The 19477-nt window shown below is 35.0% G+C and overlaps 2 protein-coding genes across 2 annotated transcripts; one reads left to right on the top strand and one right to left on the bottom strand.

Moving 5' to 3' along the window:
- Positions 1 to 2034: 2034 nt before the first annotated feature.
- On the bottom strand, positions 2035 to 2733 carry LOC111411166. Its single transcript, XM_023041724.1, has 3 exons — positions 2522 to 2733; positions 2271 to 2453; positions 2035 to 2092 (listed from the first exon to the last, which is right to left on the bottom strand). The coding sequence occupies exons 1-3, from the start codon at positions 2731 to 2733 to the stop codon at positions 2035 to 2037; spliced, it is 453 nt and encodes a 150-aa protein (XP_022897492.1).
- Positions 2734 to 13169: 10436 nt separating this feature from the next.
- LOC111410956 (lactoylglutathione lyase) lies at positions 13170 to 16150 on the top strand. The gene is made up of 2 exons (XM_023041546.1): positions 13170 to 13488; positions 15772 to 16150. The coding sequence occupies exons 1-2, from the start codon at positions 13177 to 13179 to the stop codon at positions 16018 to 16020; spliced, it is 561 nt and encodes a 186-aa protein (XP_022897314.1). The 5' UTR covers positions 13170 to 13176; the 3' UTR covers positions 16021 to 16150.
- Positions 16151 to 19477: the final 3327 nt, after the last annotated feature.

The raw sequence follows: 19477 nt of genomic DNA, 5'->3' as shown, positions 1-19477 counted from the left end.
ACACTTCATTTTTCTATACAAGGAGGTAAGAGAAATCAAATTTATAATGAAAGATGCCATTAGCCATTTCAATTAGACATTTTAAGAAACTACCAATTTCTGAAACCTACTTAACAAAAACACTTATGAGGGCAACTATAGAGAACCTACCTCGAGGTCCTTGGTGTTGGTCAATGAATTTTAATCATCACAATAGGAAATTAATTTTCTTTTGAAGATTAAAATCATGTAAATAAGGAATTTAGTGACCTTGAGATCATTGGATTATAAAAATCCTCACACATAAAAAGGAGAGATAATAACCTTTTGAAGGAGCTATTAATGGCCTAGCCAATTGCTTCCTCCCTTAGATCTTCTTCCTTGTTCTCCACTAGGTGTATTTCCTTTTGGGGAAAGTGAAAAATGACTAACCCTAATTCTCATATAAAATATGCCAATAAAGTGCATATTTATAATACCCTATTAGGGTTTGGAAATTACACAAATTTCCTTGGACATTATTGTAGTAGACCAATTAAGTCACACACTTTTTATTGGAGCCAAGAGAGGGACATAACCAGACTCACATAACCCAAGCTCCAGTAGATGTTTCCAATTTGGTCAACTCTTGACCAATTGAGATACATCTATTAATCCTGGCTTATTCTATCAAAAAATCGAGATTGCACTCTCGAGTCGAGTGATAGTTATAGAAGCAAATTATGATTCAATAACAATATCCTCTGATTATCATTACACATGTCAATCCCCATTTGATCGCCAATATGTTGAAACTGGCAAAATGACCGTTTTGCCCTTCAACATGTATTACCCTCTAAGTCCCATTTTCATACGGCAAATTCGTTGTGATCAAATCACAATGTAAAGTCCAACGATCTCATCGTCGACCTACTGAGCTCGGATTCAATTTGCCTAGGAAAATACCTTAGAGTGACGATCGTCTCATCTTAATGGATTCCACTATTGTAAGTATATGATCCCTAATTGTTTTGGCTCGATTCCCAAAGCACCGAAATCAATCTTCTATTTAAGACTTCACTCATTGGTACCTCAAAGAACTTGAACTAGCAATCATAGGTACATTACTCACTTAGGATTTAGGTGACCTGTTTGATAATCATGTAGAGTCTCATTTCAAACGGTCACAAATGAGTCATCTACGCGGTCTCGTTCAATGTGCATCGAAACACATTATTGTTTCTATTTCAAGATCTAAACAAATCTTAATAAGAACAATACAATCTTATCAACATAAAGCGCCCAACTTTATGAACAGGTTGTGAACGACATAATTTTGAACACATCACAAATTGGGTCTTACTATACCTGATCCATCGAGTATACAATTTGTGACATCCTATATGATCATGGAACAATAGACAATCATTTCAAACTATAACACGCGAATAAACGAACGTCAATTCATAATGTGATTTTACAAAACACTACTCGAAGAATGGGCATCAAGCTAACAATTTCCCATTTGCCCTTCTTTGAGTATGTGTGACATATCAAGAATACTCATCCCCTTAAGATGTCCATCAAAAGCCTTGGCTGGTAAGGTCTTAGTGAACGGATCCGCAAGATTATCTGCTGATGCAATCTTACTAATGACACGTCTCCTCGATGAACAATTTCTCTAACAAGGTGATTTTTTTCTCAATGTACTTGCCACGCTGATGACTCCTGGGTTCTTTAGCATTGGCAATCACCCCACTATTATCGCAATAAAGCGTTATGGGCCCCATTGCCAAAAGTAGCACGTCAAGGTGCAAAAGAAACTTCTTGAACCATACAACTTCTTTAGCAACTTTACAAGCCACTACATATTCTGCCTCCATGGTGGAATCAATAATACAAGATTGCTTCATACTCCTCCATACCACAGCTTCCCCTCCAAATGATATAAAAGTGCAACGGAAACCAAGTTCCGTGTAAGTTAGGGAACATAATAACAATCATCTAATATCTAACGCCTACGATTCTCAAAACATAAAGTAAAAGTGTCAACAGCTTTGGCAGATACCACTGCTCCTATGCCAACCCCAAGAGTGTACTCTCCTTCACTGAAATGCTTGGTTTCCTAGAGCCCCTGCAAAGAATTGCAAACATGATTAGTGGCTCCAGAATCTACAATCCATGTATTAGTCAAATCAACCACTAAGCATGACTTAATGAATAGGACATTATTGCCTTTACCTTGCTTCCCCTTAGCTAGGTAATTCGAGTAGTTCCTCTTTCAAAGACCCTTTTGTCCACAAATAAAACACTTTCCCTTTGGTTTCCCATCGACAGTAGTTTTCTTCCCCTTTGACTTGCTATTTGGCTTTTTATTTGGCCTCTTCCTCTTCTTTCCTCCTTTGCCACCAGAAGACTTAGGATGAGAGGGTCCGACTGTAACAATCAAAGCACTTCCACTTCTAGCCTTTAGAACAGATAAGCATTTTGGAGCTCTTTCATTAATTCCATCAGAGTCATGTCCATCTCGTGTAGATTATAATTAACTATAAAATGTGAGAACATCTCAGGAAGAGTCTCAAGGACCATTTCAATCTGCGTCTCAGAATCAATGTCAGCTCCTAAAACTTCCGCAGCATTGAAGTGACCAATCATGGTTAACATATGGTCCCTTACAGATGCGCCCGATTTCATGCGTGTGTTCATGATTGCCCTAATAGAGGCTTGCCTAGCTTGTCGGCTTTGATGTCCAAACATCTCTTGAAGGCTTTCCATTATGTCAAAAGTAGTTTCCATATTTTGATATTTCTATTGAATACATTTGACATGGATGTCAAAATGTAACAATGGGCCATCTCATCAGAATGATGCCACTTTTCATATGCAGTCTTTTGAGATTTCGTGGAGCCATCTTTATGGGCTTCGGGACAAACTTCATCCAGCACAAATTTTTATTTTTCAGCGGCAAGAACAATATTAAGATTCCTTTTCCAGTTAACGTAGTTTTCTCCAACAAGTTGTTTTTTGTTAAGTATTACTGATAATGAATTAAGCGACATTTTTCTGTAAAATTAACGATTTGTGTATTAATAAAATGAACAATAATCTTTGTATGATGCATGTATATGAATATGCAAATATAGACCCAAAACTATATTTGTCATAAAAAAACCTTAAACCCTTACAACTTTTAACACGCCCTTTATAGGAGATCAATGAAGTTGTTGGCAAGGTTGGGACCCTCCCACTCATTTTATTGAGTTAGACATCTCATGCCACAAGAAAATGATGATTGATTATTATTTGGCCTATGAATAATTTTGTTGAAATCTTCTATACGAAGTCCTCCAAAAATATTCATATATAAGTGTAATAACCTTCGTCAATAATTTTAAAATATCTGAAATATATAAGATATCGTCTATAGGAAAATCATCCCATTATTTCATTTTTAAAGAAATTCTATTACTAGATCTAATTTCAGTTAATCAAAAATAACGTAGTCTATAGGGAGATCGAAATAATTCAATACTAAACATACGTATTTTAATAACAAATTGGATGATGGAGGAGGTGGTAGGTTTATACATGTCTATAAACCCTCTCCCACTTATTATTTTGCACCGTTGGATTTTCACTTAATTAGTCCGCCAAATATAAACAATTATAATGGCACTAATTATATAAAATATTTTTCAACCACCTCTAATTAATTTAGAGTGATAAAAAAATATTTAAATGTAAATTGGATAAAAAGAATTATATTGGACCACATCCCGACCCAATTCTTCAAGTGGGATGACTATTTCCCTTGCATATTTCTCCTTTTCCTAGTTCTCCTTTACTTTCATTTGCAAGTAATACCATTAGTACTGATAATAAATTGGGGTACAAACGTTTAGGCCACCCAAACTCAGATGTACTTCGCACTTTATTTAATTCTAATTTATTGGGTAATAAAAGATGTTCGTCTGAACTTTCTTTTGATTGCACTGCATGCAAACTTGGCAAAAGTAAAACTCTACCTTTTCCCTCTCATGGATATCGTGTCTCACAATGTTTTGATATTATTCATAGTGATGTTTGGAGAATTTCACCTATTATTTCTCATGCACGTTATAAGTACTTTGTTACATTTATTGATGACTTCAGTAGTTTTACTTGGGTTTATTTTTTAGGAGCATTGGCCCAAGTATCAAAGAGAGACCCAAAAAATCTAAATTACCCTAGTTTTCAAACGCTAGCAAGAAAACACACACAAAACCAGAGTACACACAACTCTGACGACGACGTAATCTCCGACGATCCCAAAAAGGGGCTGCCAGCACCACCGCCGGCAAGGCAGCCACAACAGCTTCAGCTGCTGCTTTCGTACAGCACGCAGCAGCCATGGCGGCTGCCGCGACCAGTGTATGGTCGTGGCGACTGCCATTGCTCCGGTCACGGCGGCCACCGCCGCTGCCACCATTCAGCTAGGTATTTCTTGAGTTTCTTGCATTTTTGTCTTTCCTTCCTCTTCATTGAAGATACAACAACAACGATTACATTTCTTCATCAAAATACAAGTGTGAAAATGAAGAATGAAATATACAAAAACCTTAGTGCCTTATGGCTTACAATAATTCTAGATAACAACTATAACATATGAAATACAATAGGAAGTAAAAAGAAATTCTATGGCCAAAAGTGATTATCAATGTATCAGCAATAACTTTAAATATATTTAAAACATAAACATGTCAAAATCAAATAATCTAACACAACCCAACTAAAATGCATATTACATTAAGATTTAAAAAAAAATTCAATCCTACTCAAGGCTTAAAATAACCTTGGCTCTGATATCATTTGTTGGTTAATGAATTTTAATCATCACAATAGGAAATTAATTTTCCTTTGAAGAATGAAACCATGTAAATAAATATTTTAGTGACCTTGAGATCATTAGATTATAAAAATCCTCACACAAAGAAAGGGGAGATGATAACCTTCTGAAGGAGCTATTAATGGCTAGCCAATTGCTCCCTCCCTTAAATCTTCTTCCTTGTTCTCCACTAGGTGTATTTCCTTTTGGGGAAAGTGAAAATGATAACCATAATTCTCATATAAAACATGTCAATAAAGTGCATATTTATAATACTCTATTAGGGTTTGAAAATTGCACAAATTTCTTTGGACTTTATTGTAGTAGACCAAGTAAGTCACACACCTTTTATTGGAGCCAAGAGAAGGGCCTAACCGAACTCACATAACCCAAACTCCAATAGATGTTTTCAGTTTGGTCAACTCTTGACCAATTGAGATACATCTATTAATCCCAGCTTATTCTACCAAAATATCGAAATTGCACTCTCGATTCGAGTGATAGTTATAGAAGCAAATTATGATCCAATAACAATATCCACTGATTATCGTTCCACAAGTCAACCCTCATTTGACCGCCAATATGTTGAAACTAGGAAAATGACCGTTTTGTCCTTCAACATGTATTACCCTCTAAGTCCCATTTTCATACGGCAAAATCGTTGTGATCAAATCACAATGTAAAGTCCAATGATCTCATCGTCGACCTACTGAGCTCGGATTCAATTTTCCTAAGAAAATACCTTAGAGTGACAATCACTCATCTTAATGATTAATGGATTCCACTATTGTAAGTATATGATCTCTAATTGTTTCGGCCCAATTCCCAAAGCACCGAGATCAATCTTCTGTTTAAGACTTCACTCATTGGTACCTTAAAGAACTTGAACTAGCAATCAAAGATACATTACTCACTTATGATTTAGGTGACTTGTTTGATAATCAAGTAGAGTCTTATTTCAAATGGTCACAAATGAGTCATCTACGCAGTCCCGTTCAATGTGCATTGAAACACATTATTGTTCATATTTCAAGATCTAGACAAATCTTAATAAGAACAATACAATTTTAGCAACATAAAGCGTCCAACTTTATGAACCGATTGTGAATGACATAATTTTGATCACATCACAAATTGTCTCTTACTATACCCGATTCATCGAGTATACAATTTGTGACATCCTATATGATCATGGAACCTTAGACAGTCACTTCAAACTATAACACGCAAATAAACGAACATCAATTCATAATGTGATTTTACAGAACACTACTCGAAGAATGGGCATCAAGCTAACACTTGGATGCTGACTGCATCTGACTTTTAATAGCCTTAATCTTCTTCTCTAACTCTTTAAGCCTGGTTTCCCGAATACCAGTATGTTCATGGATTGACTTTTCAAGAAATGATATTTTAGCTAAGCAGTTTTGAAATAAAAGTGTGTGTGTGTGTGTATATATATTCTCCAATATGTGCAAAGGGGAGAATGTATGGTCGCCACATTTTTTGTGACATTTGAGTCTTATATACGGAGAAGATATGAAAAATGAAAATTGTTGGTTGTACATACCTTTTAGGTACTTTTCGAGATTTTGATTTAAAAAATGCCCTAAATCCTTTTTTCTTTAACCTTGTACACAGCAGCATTTCTCAAAAATGAAGAAAACTGGGTAAATTTCAACATAAAAGGAGAAAAAAACCTTCTTCAAACTCGTACGACATTAACGCCGATGACATCAATAGATGTTAATTATTAATTTGCTATGTTCTCGATGTCGATTGTGCTAGAATTGATGTCTGAATAGTTAAGAGCAGCTTGGTGTGTTTGTTTTTCCATTTGTTCTACATCTCCGAGAAAGGTGCGTTCGAATCGGGGGGAAAGTGATGAGAGTTAAAAGTAAAAAAAAAAATGGAAACTTTTGTAAGCCGCTTGTCTTTCCATTTGTTCTATATCTCCGTGAAAGGCACGTTGGAACTGGAGGAGAAGTGACTAGAGTTAAAAGTAAAAAATAAATGAATAAAATAAAATGGAAAATTATTTTGAATCACCACATCAGCAATAAGTAATCAAATCCGTAGGTTGTTATGTATGATGCAGAAAACTACAAACACTAGAACAAAAAATAACAATTTTGAAACAACCGTGCTCGAGGTATATTCCTCTTTACATGGTGGGTGACAGCCCCTCACAACAAGGGAGCCCGCATCTTTTTTTATTGGCACAGGCCCTCCCTGTTGTGAGGGGGTGTAAAGTGTACGTCCTACTAGGACTGTACATATATCAAAATCCATTTTGAAATACTTTTTCATTTTCGTTGGTTGGGTATCAGAGGCTCAATATCAGCCCAGATTCCACCCTAAATATTGATAGGGAAAAAGAATTATATATTAGGTATAAAGTATCATCAAAACAATTCTCAGGCCTTAAGTTTAAAAATATAAAAATTGGGTATTTATTTATTATTTAAAAATATTTTATTAATTAAATATAATAAGGTCACGATTATGCAATTAATCGTTACATGTACATAGTTATATGTCATAACTTATTTATTGATCATATATTATAAAATTAATTGGTCACAAATTATTTCGATGTCACAATTCAAAAAATTTACGGGTTAAAATTTATTTCATTGGTCATAGATAAAATAAATATAGGGCACATTTTATCTATCGATCACATATTTTCAATTTTGTTGGTTACAAATTATTTTTTAGCCACAAATTATGGAATGTTAAGACCATAGTTAAATAGTTGGTCACAAGTAAACCAAATAGTTGGTTGGTCACATACACTAAATAGTATATCACATACCATTACCACCAACACTATTACCATAGCCTCTGCCACCACGACCACTTGCGATCAATCTCACCTTGTCACCGCTGTCAGCACTACCACCAAAATCACAACATCACCACCATCAAATCCAATCTACTACCAACAAAAACCATGACAACACTTCCATCAGATCTCCATCCACCAGCAACCACCTCCACCACCAACAACCACCACTATAACATTCCACCAACACCATTACCATTGCACTACTACTACTACTGCCAGTAATAACCCAACAACCAAAACAATCACCAACAAGAATAGAGAACCTCCATCTCCACCGCACCACAACCACCACCCAACAAAAATAACCCTAAAATCGTCACTGTTACTACCTCGAATCCACAGAGAATGAATAACCGAGCGGAGGTCACGGGAGTGGGTGCCACCAAATCTCCGCCTGTGGTGCGGCATTGTGTGTAGATAAGGGGCGGCGTTCACAATCCCTCGTTGTCACTATCATGAAATGTGAAGCGGAAGAAGCAATATAAAGAAGCAAGAAATGGTCGCTGTCAGTGCTGAGAATTACAACAAAGTCCTACCAAATTTCGGCAACTACAATTTTACCTCGCCAGCACCAACTGTAGCATCCCCACCCGCACCACCGCCGCTAAAACTACCACAACCATCGCCATCACCTGCTAGAACACCACACCTGAAACAACCAGATCGGATCAAAGAAAAAAAATCTTATTGAAGGTGACGGCTGTGAGACGTAGCAGCGGCACCACTGCGCTCAATCTATATTCAGTGTTGAAGGCGACACTGTTAGTCATCACTATGCACAGTGGCAGCACCGCCTGGTAGTGAGGCACTACTGCGCCCCAGGATGCTACTTCATCGTCCGCGATTGACGCGATCGACGATATTGCCATACTAGAGGAGCAGCATCGGAATAGGAAGGTGTTGGGTGGGTGAAGAGTGAGGGATAAAGAGAGAGAAGGTAGAGAGAGAATCGGTAGGGGGAAATGAATTAGGATTTGAGGGTTTAAATGAGTCGGGAGGATGTGGTGGGATGGGTAGATTAATTAATTTTATAATATTATTATGAATATTTAAAAATAAACTATCACCTGATTTTTGAACAAGTAGTTTAAAACTTTATTTTTTGAATTGAGAACTTAAAAATCAGGTATGCGTGTAATTTTCCCATATTGATATCCAATAAAAGCCCAAAGATGGAAGTTTAGACTCTAGGAAATAGGCACATTTACCACAAAGGCTTTTGACCCCTTTTTGTCAGGAGTTTTTTAAAAAAAGGAAGAAAACCTTAAATCTCACATTTACCCCTCACTTGAACATTACAAAAGAGAGAAAAAGAAGAGGCAAAACAAGACCGGTCGAAATCTACCCAAGCGTGTTTGATTGTCAAGTTGAGACTTCATCTTCATCTTCATCTCCATCTAGATCTCCATCTTGTTCGCTAATATTCAAGGTTAAATTCTGTTTTAATAGTTTATTTTCTTGATTTGTTTAAGTGGTGAATCAATCTTTGAGTTTTTTACTTCTAATGTTGATGGATCGTGTTATTTATGCTATAAATTAATGTATTGAGGTGTAAATTTGCTTGAAATTGAAGAATACATGGAAAATGAATGAAATGGGAGAGGGCCTTCATCCTTCATGATGGCATCGGTTAGGTTCACCTCACCGACCATTCAAAGTCGGTGCGGTAGAATGTTTTACCATTTTTTTCTTTTTCAAATGAAATGTTATATAATTGTGCAACAAGACGAATTTACTTCTTGCTTATTGATAGTATATAATTACTTATCTGGATATGCATTATTCTATAATTTCTTATAAGTTAGTAAGTTATTAACATTTGTAAGTTATTGTATAATGGAGTACGCTCTCGACACTAGATTGAGAGAAGATCTCGAGAAAGTTATGTCATGTTGCAATTATTTGAGTCTTAGAAAGGTATTAAAGGGATTGGATGATGATCATTAAGTTCTATTGAGCCTGTCATCCCTGTGGAAAACTACATCAAATGAGGCGTATGCAATTTTTCGAGGAGATCATTGATAGTCTGTTATTTTGGCTGCTTAAATCAGTCGAAGGTAATGTATTGTGTTTTGGGTTATGGGATGGAAAGGTAGGCAAATACTCAATATTTGAGTTAACCCTCGTTAAGAGTTAAAACTCAGGAAGTGAAGAAGATGTGAAGCCAAATATTCAATGAAATAAAAAACTCTTGAATAAATATTTTTGAGAAAGGTCTGCAATTACTCATGCACAGTTAGAGACTTCATTAGAGAGTTGCTGAAATAAATTAAAGCTAGGACTAATGTTTATCCTAAAGAATGGGCTGAAGTGCAAACATCATAAAACATCAATTTGATCTTTTTTGTTAGATATTGTTGATGATCTTGATGCGTTCAATAAAAATTCATGGGGTTGAAAATATTTTATGGATACATTGCATGAGTTCAAGAGGTGACATCTGATGCCCAAGTCATTAAAAACAAGTGCAAATATGATACATATGGCTTTTCATTTGCCAAGCATGTAAATGTTAGACCTTATAAAATAATTGTACGTGCTATAGACATGGACATACGAAGCGATCCTTGCTTTAGCTGACAAGTGGACAATTAGGAAGAAGGACAAGAGGTTCCCTTAAATGCATCATTATAAAGCAATAGACATTTCAAATGAAATAGAAGTGTCCACTAACATAGATGATCCTCGAGTGAGTATTATATTTGTATTTTATATTTTATGTATGTTTATTGACTCAATAAGTAACAATCAAACGGACTCTTAGTAACAATCCGAACATGTGCTCAAGCCATTAACTCCTATGTGTTGTCCGTTTCGGGAAATCATGTGCCCATCTTACCCTTCAAGCATTTCTATCGTGTTCGCATCTAACCTATCTTCCTATTCAATTGATATCAGGATTCAATTTAGCCCTTGTTTGAGCCCCATTCTTCACAAGCTTCGTTTTTTCAAAACTCATTTTCAACTATATTTTTTAATAAAATAATATTATATGCAAACTCAAAACATTTCCTTAATTTTTAACTATACATTTTCCATCAATTACTATTTTAAAATGCATTATTCTCGTTAAAATGGGGCTCAAACAAGGGCTTGGCCCAGGTTAGACCCCCCATTTTCTAGAAATGAAAATGGGTGAAATAATATTTTCTTGAAAAATGAGTGGTTGAATAATATTTTATGTTTTATATTATTACATGTGCTTTATTTGTAATTTATATTTTTTTTTGTAGTGATATGTGAATTAAATGTACTAATTGTCAACTTTCTTATTTATGTAAGAATGATTTCCTATTGAACGGAGAGCTCCATCTCCACATATCTCGTTCACCTCGTTGATCTATTACACAACACCAATCTCCTTAGCCAGACATGGGCAAAATAGCAGAACAAGTACTAGCATTAGTAGCATAACAAAAATGCCTCATCATTAATATGTTTGCTCGTGGCAATTGTGAACTCTTGGGGAAAATCAATGACTACATTTTTACCCCCATCGAGCTCCATCAACCCCATGGAGATCCTTCACCTCGTCAATCTCCATCACTCCGTTGATCTCGTACACCATAGTAATCTCCATCATCTCATCAATCTCCAACACAACATCGATCCTTTTCAAATGATTTGATTGAGCATCTCAATAGGTATCTGACTGGAGTTATACGAGATGATATAGGAGTTCTACGTTATGAGCCATGAGTTTTACTATCGGAGCCAGGAGATCCTGCGATTAGATGTAAGATGTTAGATAATAAGTTGGACTCCATAATTAAGTGGGCAAGATCTCATCATCATAGGGATGGGAAGACGTCGAGGGAGGACAAAGGTGGTGATAGAGGAGATAACAAGAGTGGTGAGGGAGGACAAGAGGATAATGAGGATAGATTGCATATATATTGGATGAGAGGCAGATTACAGATATGATGGATGGGGAGAAATGAGAGGGTGACGGGGGATGTGATGGGGATGATACAGGATGTGATGATGGTAATGTAGAGGGTGATGGAGAAGGTAACAGAGAGGAATCGAAGGATGCGACAGTGGCATCGAATGATACAACAGTGTGATGAATGAGGAAGATGGGGGTTATGAAGAAGGGGATGGAGGATGTGATGATGGAGACGGAAGAGGTGACAAGAGTGACGAAGGGTCGAAGGTGTACTGTGGATAGGCCGATACTCAAGGCTGTAGTAAAGAGGTTAAGATTGCTATCACAAGCGAGGAGGATAATGTTTGTGGACCGCCATAAGCCAATATTTATCATATTTCTTTGCAAATACTAAAGAGTTCAATAAAAAAAAATACTAATTTTAAATAATAAATATTACACAACAAATTGTGAATATTTTACGATAATAAAAATATATAATTAAAGATTTAAATATAAACTACACATCCATGCAATTATTGCGAAGGGGACAACTTGAACAAAATCGACAAGTATGCCCCATTGCCAAACTTGTGCATTTACATAGCCTAGGAAACTCTTCAATAGATATTCTATTCGTACATCTATGTCTAAGAGTACGCGTTCCAACTTTAGGTGACAATAAATTATTAAGTGGGATAATTTGATTGAGAACTTCTCATTCGGTTTATTTTGGCAGGAAAAATATACTTTCGACATACGTTGCTCTCCAAAATCAGCTATGTAATAATGAAAGTATAAATTGTATAGTGGGAAGTCCCTATGCATAGCCACTTCAGTTGCATGAGCACATGAAAAATTCTTCAATCGATACACGTGCAAGTGTCATCATTCTAGTGCACAATGTATTCTATGTGAGGTCAACTTTTCACTAAGAAACAAATTGATCCAGTGGTTTCACATAAACCTTTTCATCTCTCAAGTGGCTTTTTCTTTCCTTTATATTCGATGTTCTTTTTGTTCATGCACAATACATACATTTTATTCAGAATACATTGTATCTTGAAGGCTTCTTTGCTTACCTATATGCATCACTCGTGTGGGGACGAATATTGTGTTAAGAAAAGTGATAGCACATGCCTCAGACATTACGACTTATTATTTTTAATTCGTTAGATTTGATTTGATATTCTACATATTTTTGTTACGGTTTCTCCAACTTCTTTCTTCACCTTAGAGTTTTAACGGTATTTTCACCTACTTCACTTTGTTTTCCAGGTAATTGCAGTTTGCAAATGCCTACGCCAACGCTCACCGGAAAACCAACTTAGCTTGAACAAAATTTACGGATATTCTAATTTTTATTTTTAAAATAGAAGAATAAAACTATTTGTTTATTTTGGAATTCTTAAACCAAATATCTTTTTGATCTTTAATTTTTTTTTTTTTTAATTATTTAGAGCAGTGACACCTGAGGCTTGCATGGTTCCCTAATTTGCTAACACGTGCAGCATTTCCATGCACTTCCCCCCACGCGTCAGCTCCCGCCTTCTTCTCTATGCGGCATGCCTAGCTTTATGAAAAGCCACCGTTTTTCATTTACTTCACGCAACACATAAAATCAAAAACACAAAAATGCAGTGCAAAAAGGATCAGACAACGGAAAATGAACAAAAGCAAGAACAAAAGCAAGGAAAAGAGCATGAAATCCCTTTGTTGGCACTGAATCATGTTTCTCGAGTGTGCAGCTCAGTGAAAGATTCGGTCGACTTTTACACGAAAGTTCTTGGCTTCGTGTTGATTGAGAGGCCGGAGGCGTTTGATTTCGACGGAGCGTGGCTGTTCAATTATGGAGTTGGAATTCACTTGGTGCATGCTAAGGATGACGAGAAGTTGCCGCAAGATAGGGAGAATTTGGATCCCATGGACAATCATATCTCCTTTCAGGTTCCTACATGTATTGGTTTACTTAATTTTGAGTTCATTTATTTCAGTACATAGAATGGAATATCTGTTTTCAACTTGTAGTTTTCAATTTTGTGCAGATGAGGCTCTTTATAAATTATTTCCATTGCATTATTTGATTATTTCAACCACGCATCTAATCAAATTTTATCAAAATTTACTAAAAATCTAATTTTAATCCCGGCCAAACAGGCTTTAATATTCACAAATATGGAAGTTAATGGAATTTTTTGGAAAACATTCAACCAAAACATTTGAACAATCTTGATTAGAAATTATACTTGGTTGTGACATTGTGGTGAAAAAACTGATAGAACATTATTAAAATAATTATACTTGTTTATGACTCTGTGTAATATTATTGTTAACTTTTTTAAAGAGGAATGGTAGTGACCTAATAATACATAAAGATGACAATTTGAACCGTTAAAATCTAAAATCGCGGTTAACCGAACTGAATGGGGCAAAAAAAATCGAACCGATGGTGCAATGGGGCGGATATGGTTTTGATTTTAATGAACCGGTTTGTAATGGTGCGGGTATAGTATTTAGGTCGTCGAATCGAAACTGAACCGATTACTCGCTAAAAAAAAAATAAAAAAAAAAAAAAAACACAATTGAATTGATTATGGACTTTACACTACTTTTCTATCCAAACCTAAACAAAATCCCTCCACTCCTCATTACATCTACTTGACTCATTGGGCCAGCCCACTTACCATTACCCCATAATAGCATTAGTATAACATTATATAAATACAAACCCTACTCTCCACAAACCATAAACTCACGCACGGCTCCACTGCCTCTACTGTCCAAGTCGTCATCACCTCCGAAAATTTGTTACATTTGTTAGTCATTCTATTACTGTTGATCATATAAAAACAGAGTTCGATGTTTTTCTTGACGTGCCAGTATTGCAAAGGATGAATAGGAATCAACTTTGAATGCTGATCTATGCTAGTAAGACGTGTAGGGAAGAATGAATCAAATAATTTCGAAGTACAATAATTAAGAATGAAGGAAAAGTTTAGTATTATTATATTTATAATATTGTTTGTTTAATTTGTATTTTACAATTGAAAATTAGGATAATGTTTGCGTTTACGTTTGGAATATTGTTTGATAATGTTTGCATTTTTCTTTGGAATATTATGTTTTTGTTTTCATTGACTTTTTTCATAAATTGTTTTATATCAATTTGACGGATGAACCCTATAAAAAAATAATTTATTTTCGTGGTTATTAATGAAACCGAACCGTGCCGAACCAAGATACGAACCGAACCGAACCGATTTACGTGGTTATGGTGCAATTATGGTATGCTTAAAAAATTGGTGGTGTGGTTATGGTCTTGGCCGAACCGACCCATAACCGAACCGTTGCCAACCCTAACCGTTGCCAACCCTAATAATACACTGATAGTAATTGTGAATGTGTCAATTAAAAGTAGTTAATAAGTTAATTTTTCTATTATGCCAAAATCAAATATTAATTTCTATGACACAAACAGATTCTATATTTAGACTATTTGAACCATCGGATTTTTATTTTCCCAGACTAATTAATTAATCTTGGGAGCCATGGCATACTAACTATTTTCACTATTTATGTCTTGCTTTCATGATTCACAATAATAACTGCGGATTTTAGTTAAAAATTGATATATTTATGGACTTCGATTGTTGTACCATGAATTTTTTATTTTAATGAAATTAGAACTTGAATTTATTAATATTTATAAATTTTACTATGTAAGTTATGAAAATAATTTATTTTTATTTCTATGACATTTTTATAGCACTTCGTGTCTAGCTTTTTTCAGGAAAAGAATACTATTTCACGGGTTGGGTAACCCTTTTTAATTCCAATTTTTTAAAATATACATTCATAATAAAAATCAAATATTAATTTTAACTATACTTCTATGTACAAATTTTGTAAAGGTGTAATTCACTATTATTCTTCTTTATAAATTCCGTAATCATTTCTTTAGAATAAGAATGGTGAGAACACAAGGTCTCGAACGAAGTCCTACTAATAAATAAATCTCCAAAATTATTCATGGAAAAGGTAAACGTGTATGATTGAGGAGAAGTTGAATACAAAGATTCATGTAATGTACAAGTTCGACCATTCCAAGTTTTATGTTTTGCCGAACTGAACCAAACTCAAACTCGAATTTTAAGCTAAATTTTGTCTGTGAGCATATTTTGATAAACTTTGCTTATAGTACCATCTTATCAATTTAGTTGTGATATATAGTGTGAGAATATGGAAGCCATGGAGCAGAAGCTGAAGGATCACAACATTAAGTACATAAAGAGAACAGTGGGCGATGAAGATGAGGGTGCAATTGATCAACTGTTTTTCAACGATCCTGATGGATTCATGATCGAAATATGCAATTGTGAGAATCTGAAACTTGTCCCTCAAGGCTCATTGGGATACATTAAGCTTCCAATTGATCGCCATAATCCCCCAATCGAGTTGGAAGATAAGGCTGGTGATTGAGAAACAAAACCAGAACTCGAGTGATTTTTTGTTGACGTTTTCATTCAAGTTAGTGTCTTGGTTCTCTCTTTATTACGAGATTTTGGTGATTGTATTTGTTTTAGATAATTTAATAAGACTTAATTTGGTTCAATATCTCATCCATTTATTATTATTATTATTATTATTATTATTATTATTATTATTATTATTATTATTATTATTATTATTCATTTATTTTTTAATTTCTATCACTAAAAGTGAAATGTTTTGCTACTGCCAAAATTTAAATTTTAAAAATAAAAATAAATAAATAAATAAGCCATATCTTAGAGGGTGCAGAAATGAACTTTCCTCATCGGGTGGGTACGATATAAGAATAAAATCCTCATCGTGTGGGTACGAAATATGAATAAAAAATTATACTTTAGACTCTTAGGCATATATGTAAATATTCAGACGTAACTTTTTAATAAATTAGTCATTTGTCCGTGCAATGTATAGTCTGGATTATTTTGAAGGTAATATCAATGTGTTAAATGTGTTTATTTTATTTTATTTTATTTTTTCAAAACTATATTCAATGTTTACTTGAACTAATTTTCAATCATCCATCTTTGAATAAATGAATTTGCAATGACAAAGCAAACCGATGTGAAGTTCAACTGGACCAAAGTAGTAAAATATAGAATCATAGATAGTTGACTGAAGCTAATACCAAAGATTGACATCTTCTCTAAGTTATTATATGTATACTTCGATAAGGTTAATACATTTCAATCTAACATAAAATTAAAAATGTCAAATTCAACATTCCATGTATGATATAATTTATTATACTACTGCAAATTATAGTATCTTAAGATACTATTTATTTACAAGAAGCATGAGGCACTACAAAAAAAGGCTCCACCGACCAAGGTTTCAACAATCAATAGAAAGTGGTTGCCATAAGGAATTATTACCAACCAAATATTGGTTGGTAAAAGTTTTCGTCTATTAAAGCAGTATTAATATTTTAATGCACTTTAGTGACCATTTTGTGGTTGTTGGTGTGACGCTTTAGCAACCAACATTGCTTTGGTTGCTGGAAAACATGGCAGGATGTATCCCGCGTATTTTTCTAGCTGTTTAGCGACCAAAAATGTGGTCGCTGAATATTATCCGCCTTTAGCGACCAATCTATGGTCAATGGGTTTGAAGTTTCAACAACCAACATCGCCTTGGTCGCTGGAAGACGTGGCAGGATGTATCCCGCATATTTTTCTAGCTATTTAGCAACCACGACAACAAATGTGATCGCTGAATATGATCTACCTTCAGCAACCATTCTAGAATGGTCACTGGTGTGAAGCTCCAACAACCAACTTCGCCTTGGTCGACGGAAAACATGGCGGGATGTATCTCACATATTTTTTTTGCTGAATTTTGTGTTTAAATTTAATTTTCCAACGTTTGTTATAGTCCACATTAAGGTTGGCACATAAGATTGGACTTAATGTTGTTAATATTATTTATTTATCTCCGTTACCAGTGCAAGAAGTAATGGTTATGTAAGATATCATTTCTTTATAGATCTCATTGCTAGTTTTTTAAATGCTTATAGAGATGCAACCAAAAAGAAAGTCGAAGCACATGTCACCTGCTATTCCTCCAAACTCGTGCAATGGAAGTCCATCTCGTTGTGGGAAAGGACAACACTCTAATAAATTACTCATTCCTGTGTCAACACCTTCTACAACTCAACTTGATGTAAATAGGACAACTCAATCTAGTGTTGAAGTTACAATTCATCTTTTTGTGGTTAATTATTAGCCCTCGTTTGAGCCCTACTCTTAAACAGTATTTTGATATCATTTCAATCACACATTTTTAATAAAATAATATTATACACAAATCTAAAATTTTTCCTTATTTTTCAACCACACATTTTTCATCAATATACTATTAAAAATTCATTCTTATGAAAACAACGGGACTTAAACAAGCGCTTAGTCATTTAAGGTTATGTACGGACTATTAATACTTGAAATATGTGGAATACAATTTTACATATGTGGTGATATGTTTCTTCTCAATTTTTATTTTTTCCGATTATTATTATTATTATTATTATTATTCTTGTTGTTGTTGTTGTTGTTGTTCTAGTGAGGCGAAGCATTTTTCCAAACCAAAACAACTATATTTTTCAAATAGAATATAAGGGAATCTCATCTTACAATTTAATTGTCATCATCATTTCGCTTTAGCTTCCACTACAAAAAATTACAAATTAAAAAAAATTTCTCCATCAAATAAATTTTTGTATTTGTGGAACCAGTTGTTGAAAGATTTAAAAAGAATTGTTGGCCATTCATCGACCAACAATGATTTTTTAAAGGCATTAATTTTTTTATCAACTGTTGGGCATGATTGGTAAGTGATGCCCAAATCCCCTAGGCTATGATGAAAAACCGAGGCCCGTTCTAACTTCATAGCCTATAAGCCCAGGATTGAAGAATTAAATCCACACCACAATTGAAGTAGCCCAATTATGTTGGGTATTTAGAGGTAATCAGCTCATTGGATTAGATGCCCAATATCCAACTTGGAGGGAATTTGAAATTCACATGAAAGATGGATAAATATTATCGTTATCTTTATCAAACCAATTTTATCTCATTTTTTTTGGATGAGCTCTATCTTTCAGTTTGGATATAATCTTGCAGTTTTTATTCAATCTAATCTTAAAGACTCCTGTGAAATTCATTCCCTCCTATAAGCCTATAAATAGGAGACTCTTCCCTTCCATTATACACACAAAAAACGAGAGCCAAAAACAAGAGGAAGAAAAACTTCCCTGCTTAGTGCAAATCAATCTTCTCTTGCCTTTTCTTTGTGAATCTGTCTATGTGACTGATAATGGCCTTCAAATTGGAGATACCTTTGTGGTGTGGATCAAGTTTCTGAGCCGAATCATAAAGGGGAAAACCGCTCCTTTTATTTTCAGATTTTGGTCTTGATTTTCTTCAATTTACTTTGCAAATCCTTACACTAATCAATTGTTTTGGTTAATTTGTAGGTGGGTTTGCTTCTCAATTGGTATCAGAGCTTGGTGGTGGTGAAAATCTAGCCAAAAACCGACCAGAAACCGGCAGAAAAGCAAAAAAACGGACTGCCCATTTTTTGCACTAAAAATCGAACTTGCAAACGCGTTTTCCCGTCAATCCAGAAGTCCATTGGTGAAACGGAGACCGGGGTTGAGACGTGCAGACGAAGGCGGTGCTGGGTGTTCGGCGCGTGATTCCGGCGGCGGCGCGTGGAGATTCCGGTGACGGCGCGTGGAGGCGCGTGGCTGCGATTCCGGCGAAACTGTCTTCAGGCAGTTTGTTCCTCTCGTCATTTCTAACATTTTCGCGTTGGAAGTTTTCTGTTTTAGGTTACGTAGAAAAAGTTGGACGATTTTGCCCTTGGTGAATTAACGGTCGAAATTGTCATA

Source organism: Olea europaea, chromosome 15 (genome assembly GCF_002742605.1).
Source record: "Olea europaea var. sylvestris chromosome 15, O_europaea_v1, whole genome shotgun sequence".
Lineage (NCBI taxonomy): Eukaryota > Viridiplantae > Streptophyta > Magnoliopsida > Lamiales > Oleaceae > Olea > Olea europaea.
This window is presented reverse-complemented; position numbering and strand designations above follow the sequence as displayed.

Coding starts and splice junctions, on each gene's coding strand:
- LOC111411166 (XM_023041724.1), bottom strand. CDS start 2,733: ATGGAAAGCCTTCAAGAGATGTTTGGACATCAAAGCCGACAAGCTAGG. Junction 2,454..2,521: donor CTTGAGACTCTTCCTGAGAT/GTTCTCACATTT, acceptor AATTAATGAAAG/AGCTCCAAAATGCTTATCTG. Junction 2,093..2,270: donor GATGGGAAACCAAAGGGAAA/GTGTTTTATTTG, acceptor AATTCTTTGCAG/GGGCTCTAGGAAACCAAGCA.
- LOC111410956 (XM_023041546.1), top strand. CDS start 13,177: ATGCAGTGCAAAAAGGATCAGACAACGGAAAATGAACAAAAGCAAGAA. Junction 13,489..15,771: donor ACAATCATATCTCCTTTCAG/GTTCCTACATGT, acceptor TGTGATATATAG/TGTGAGAATATGGAAGCCAT.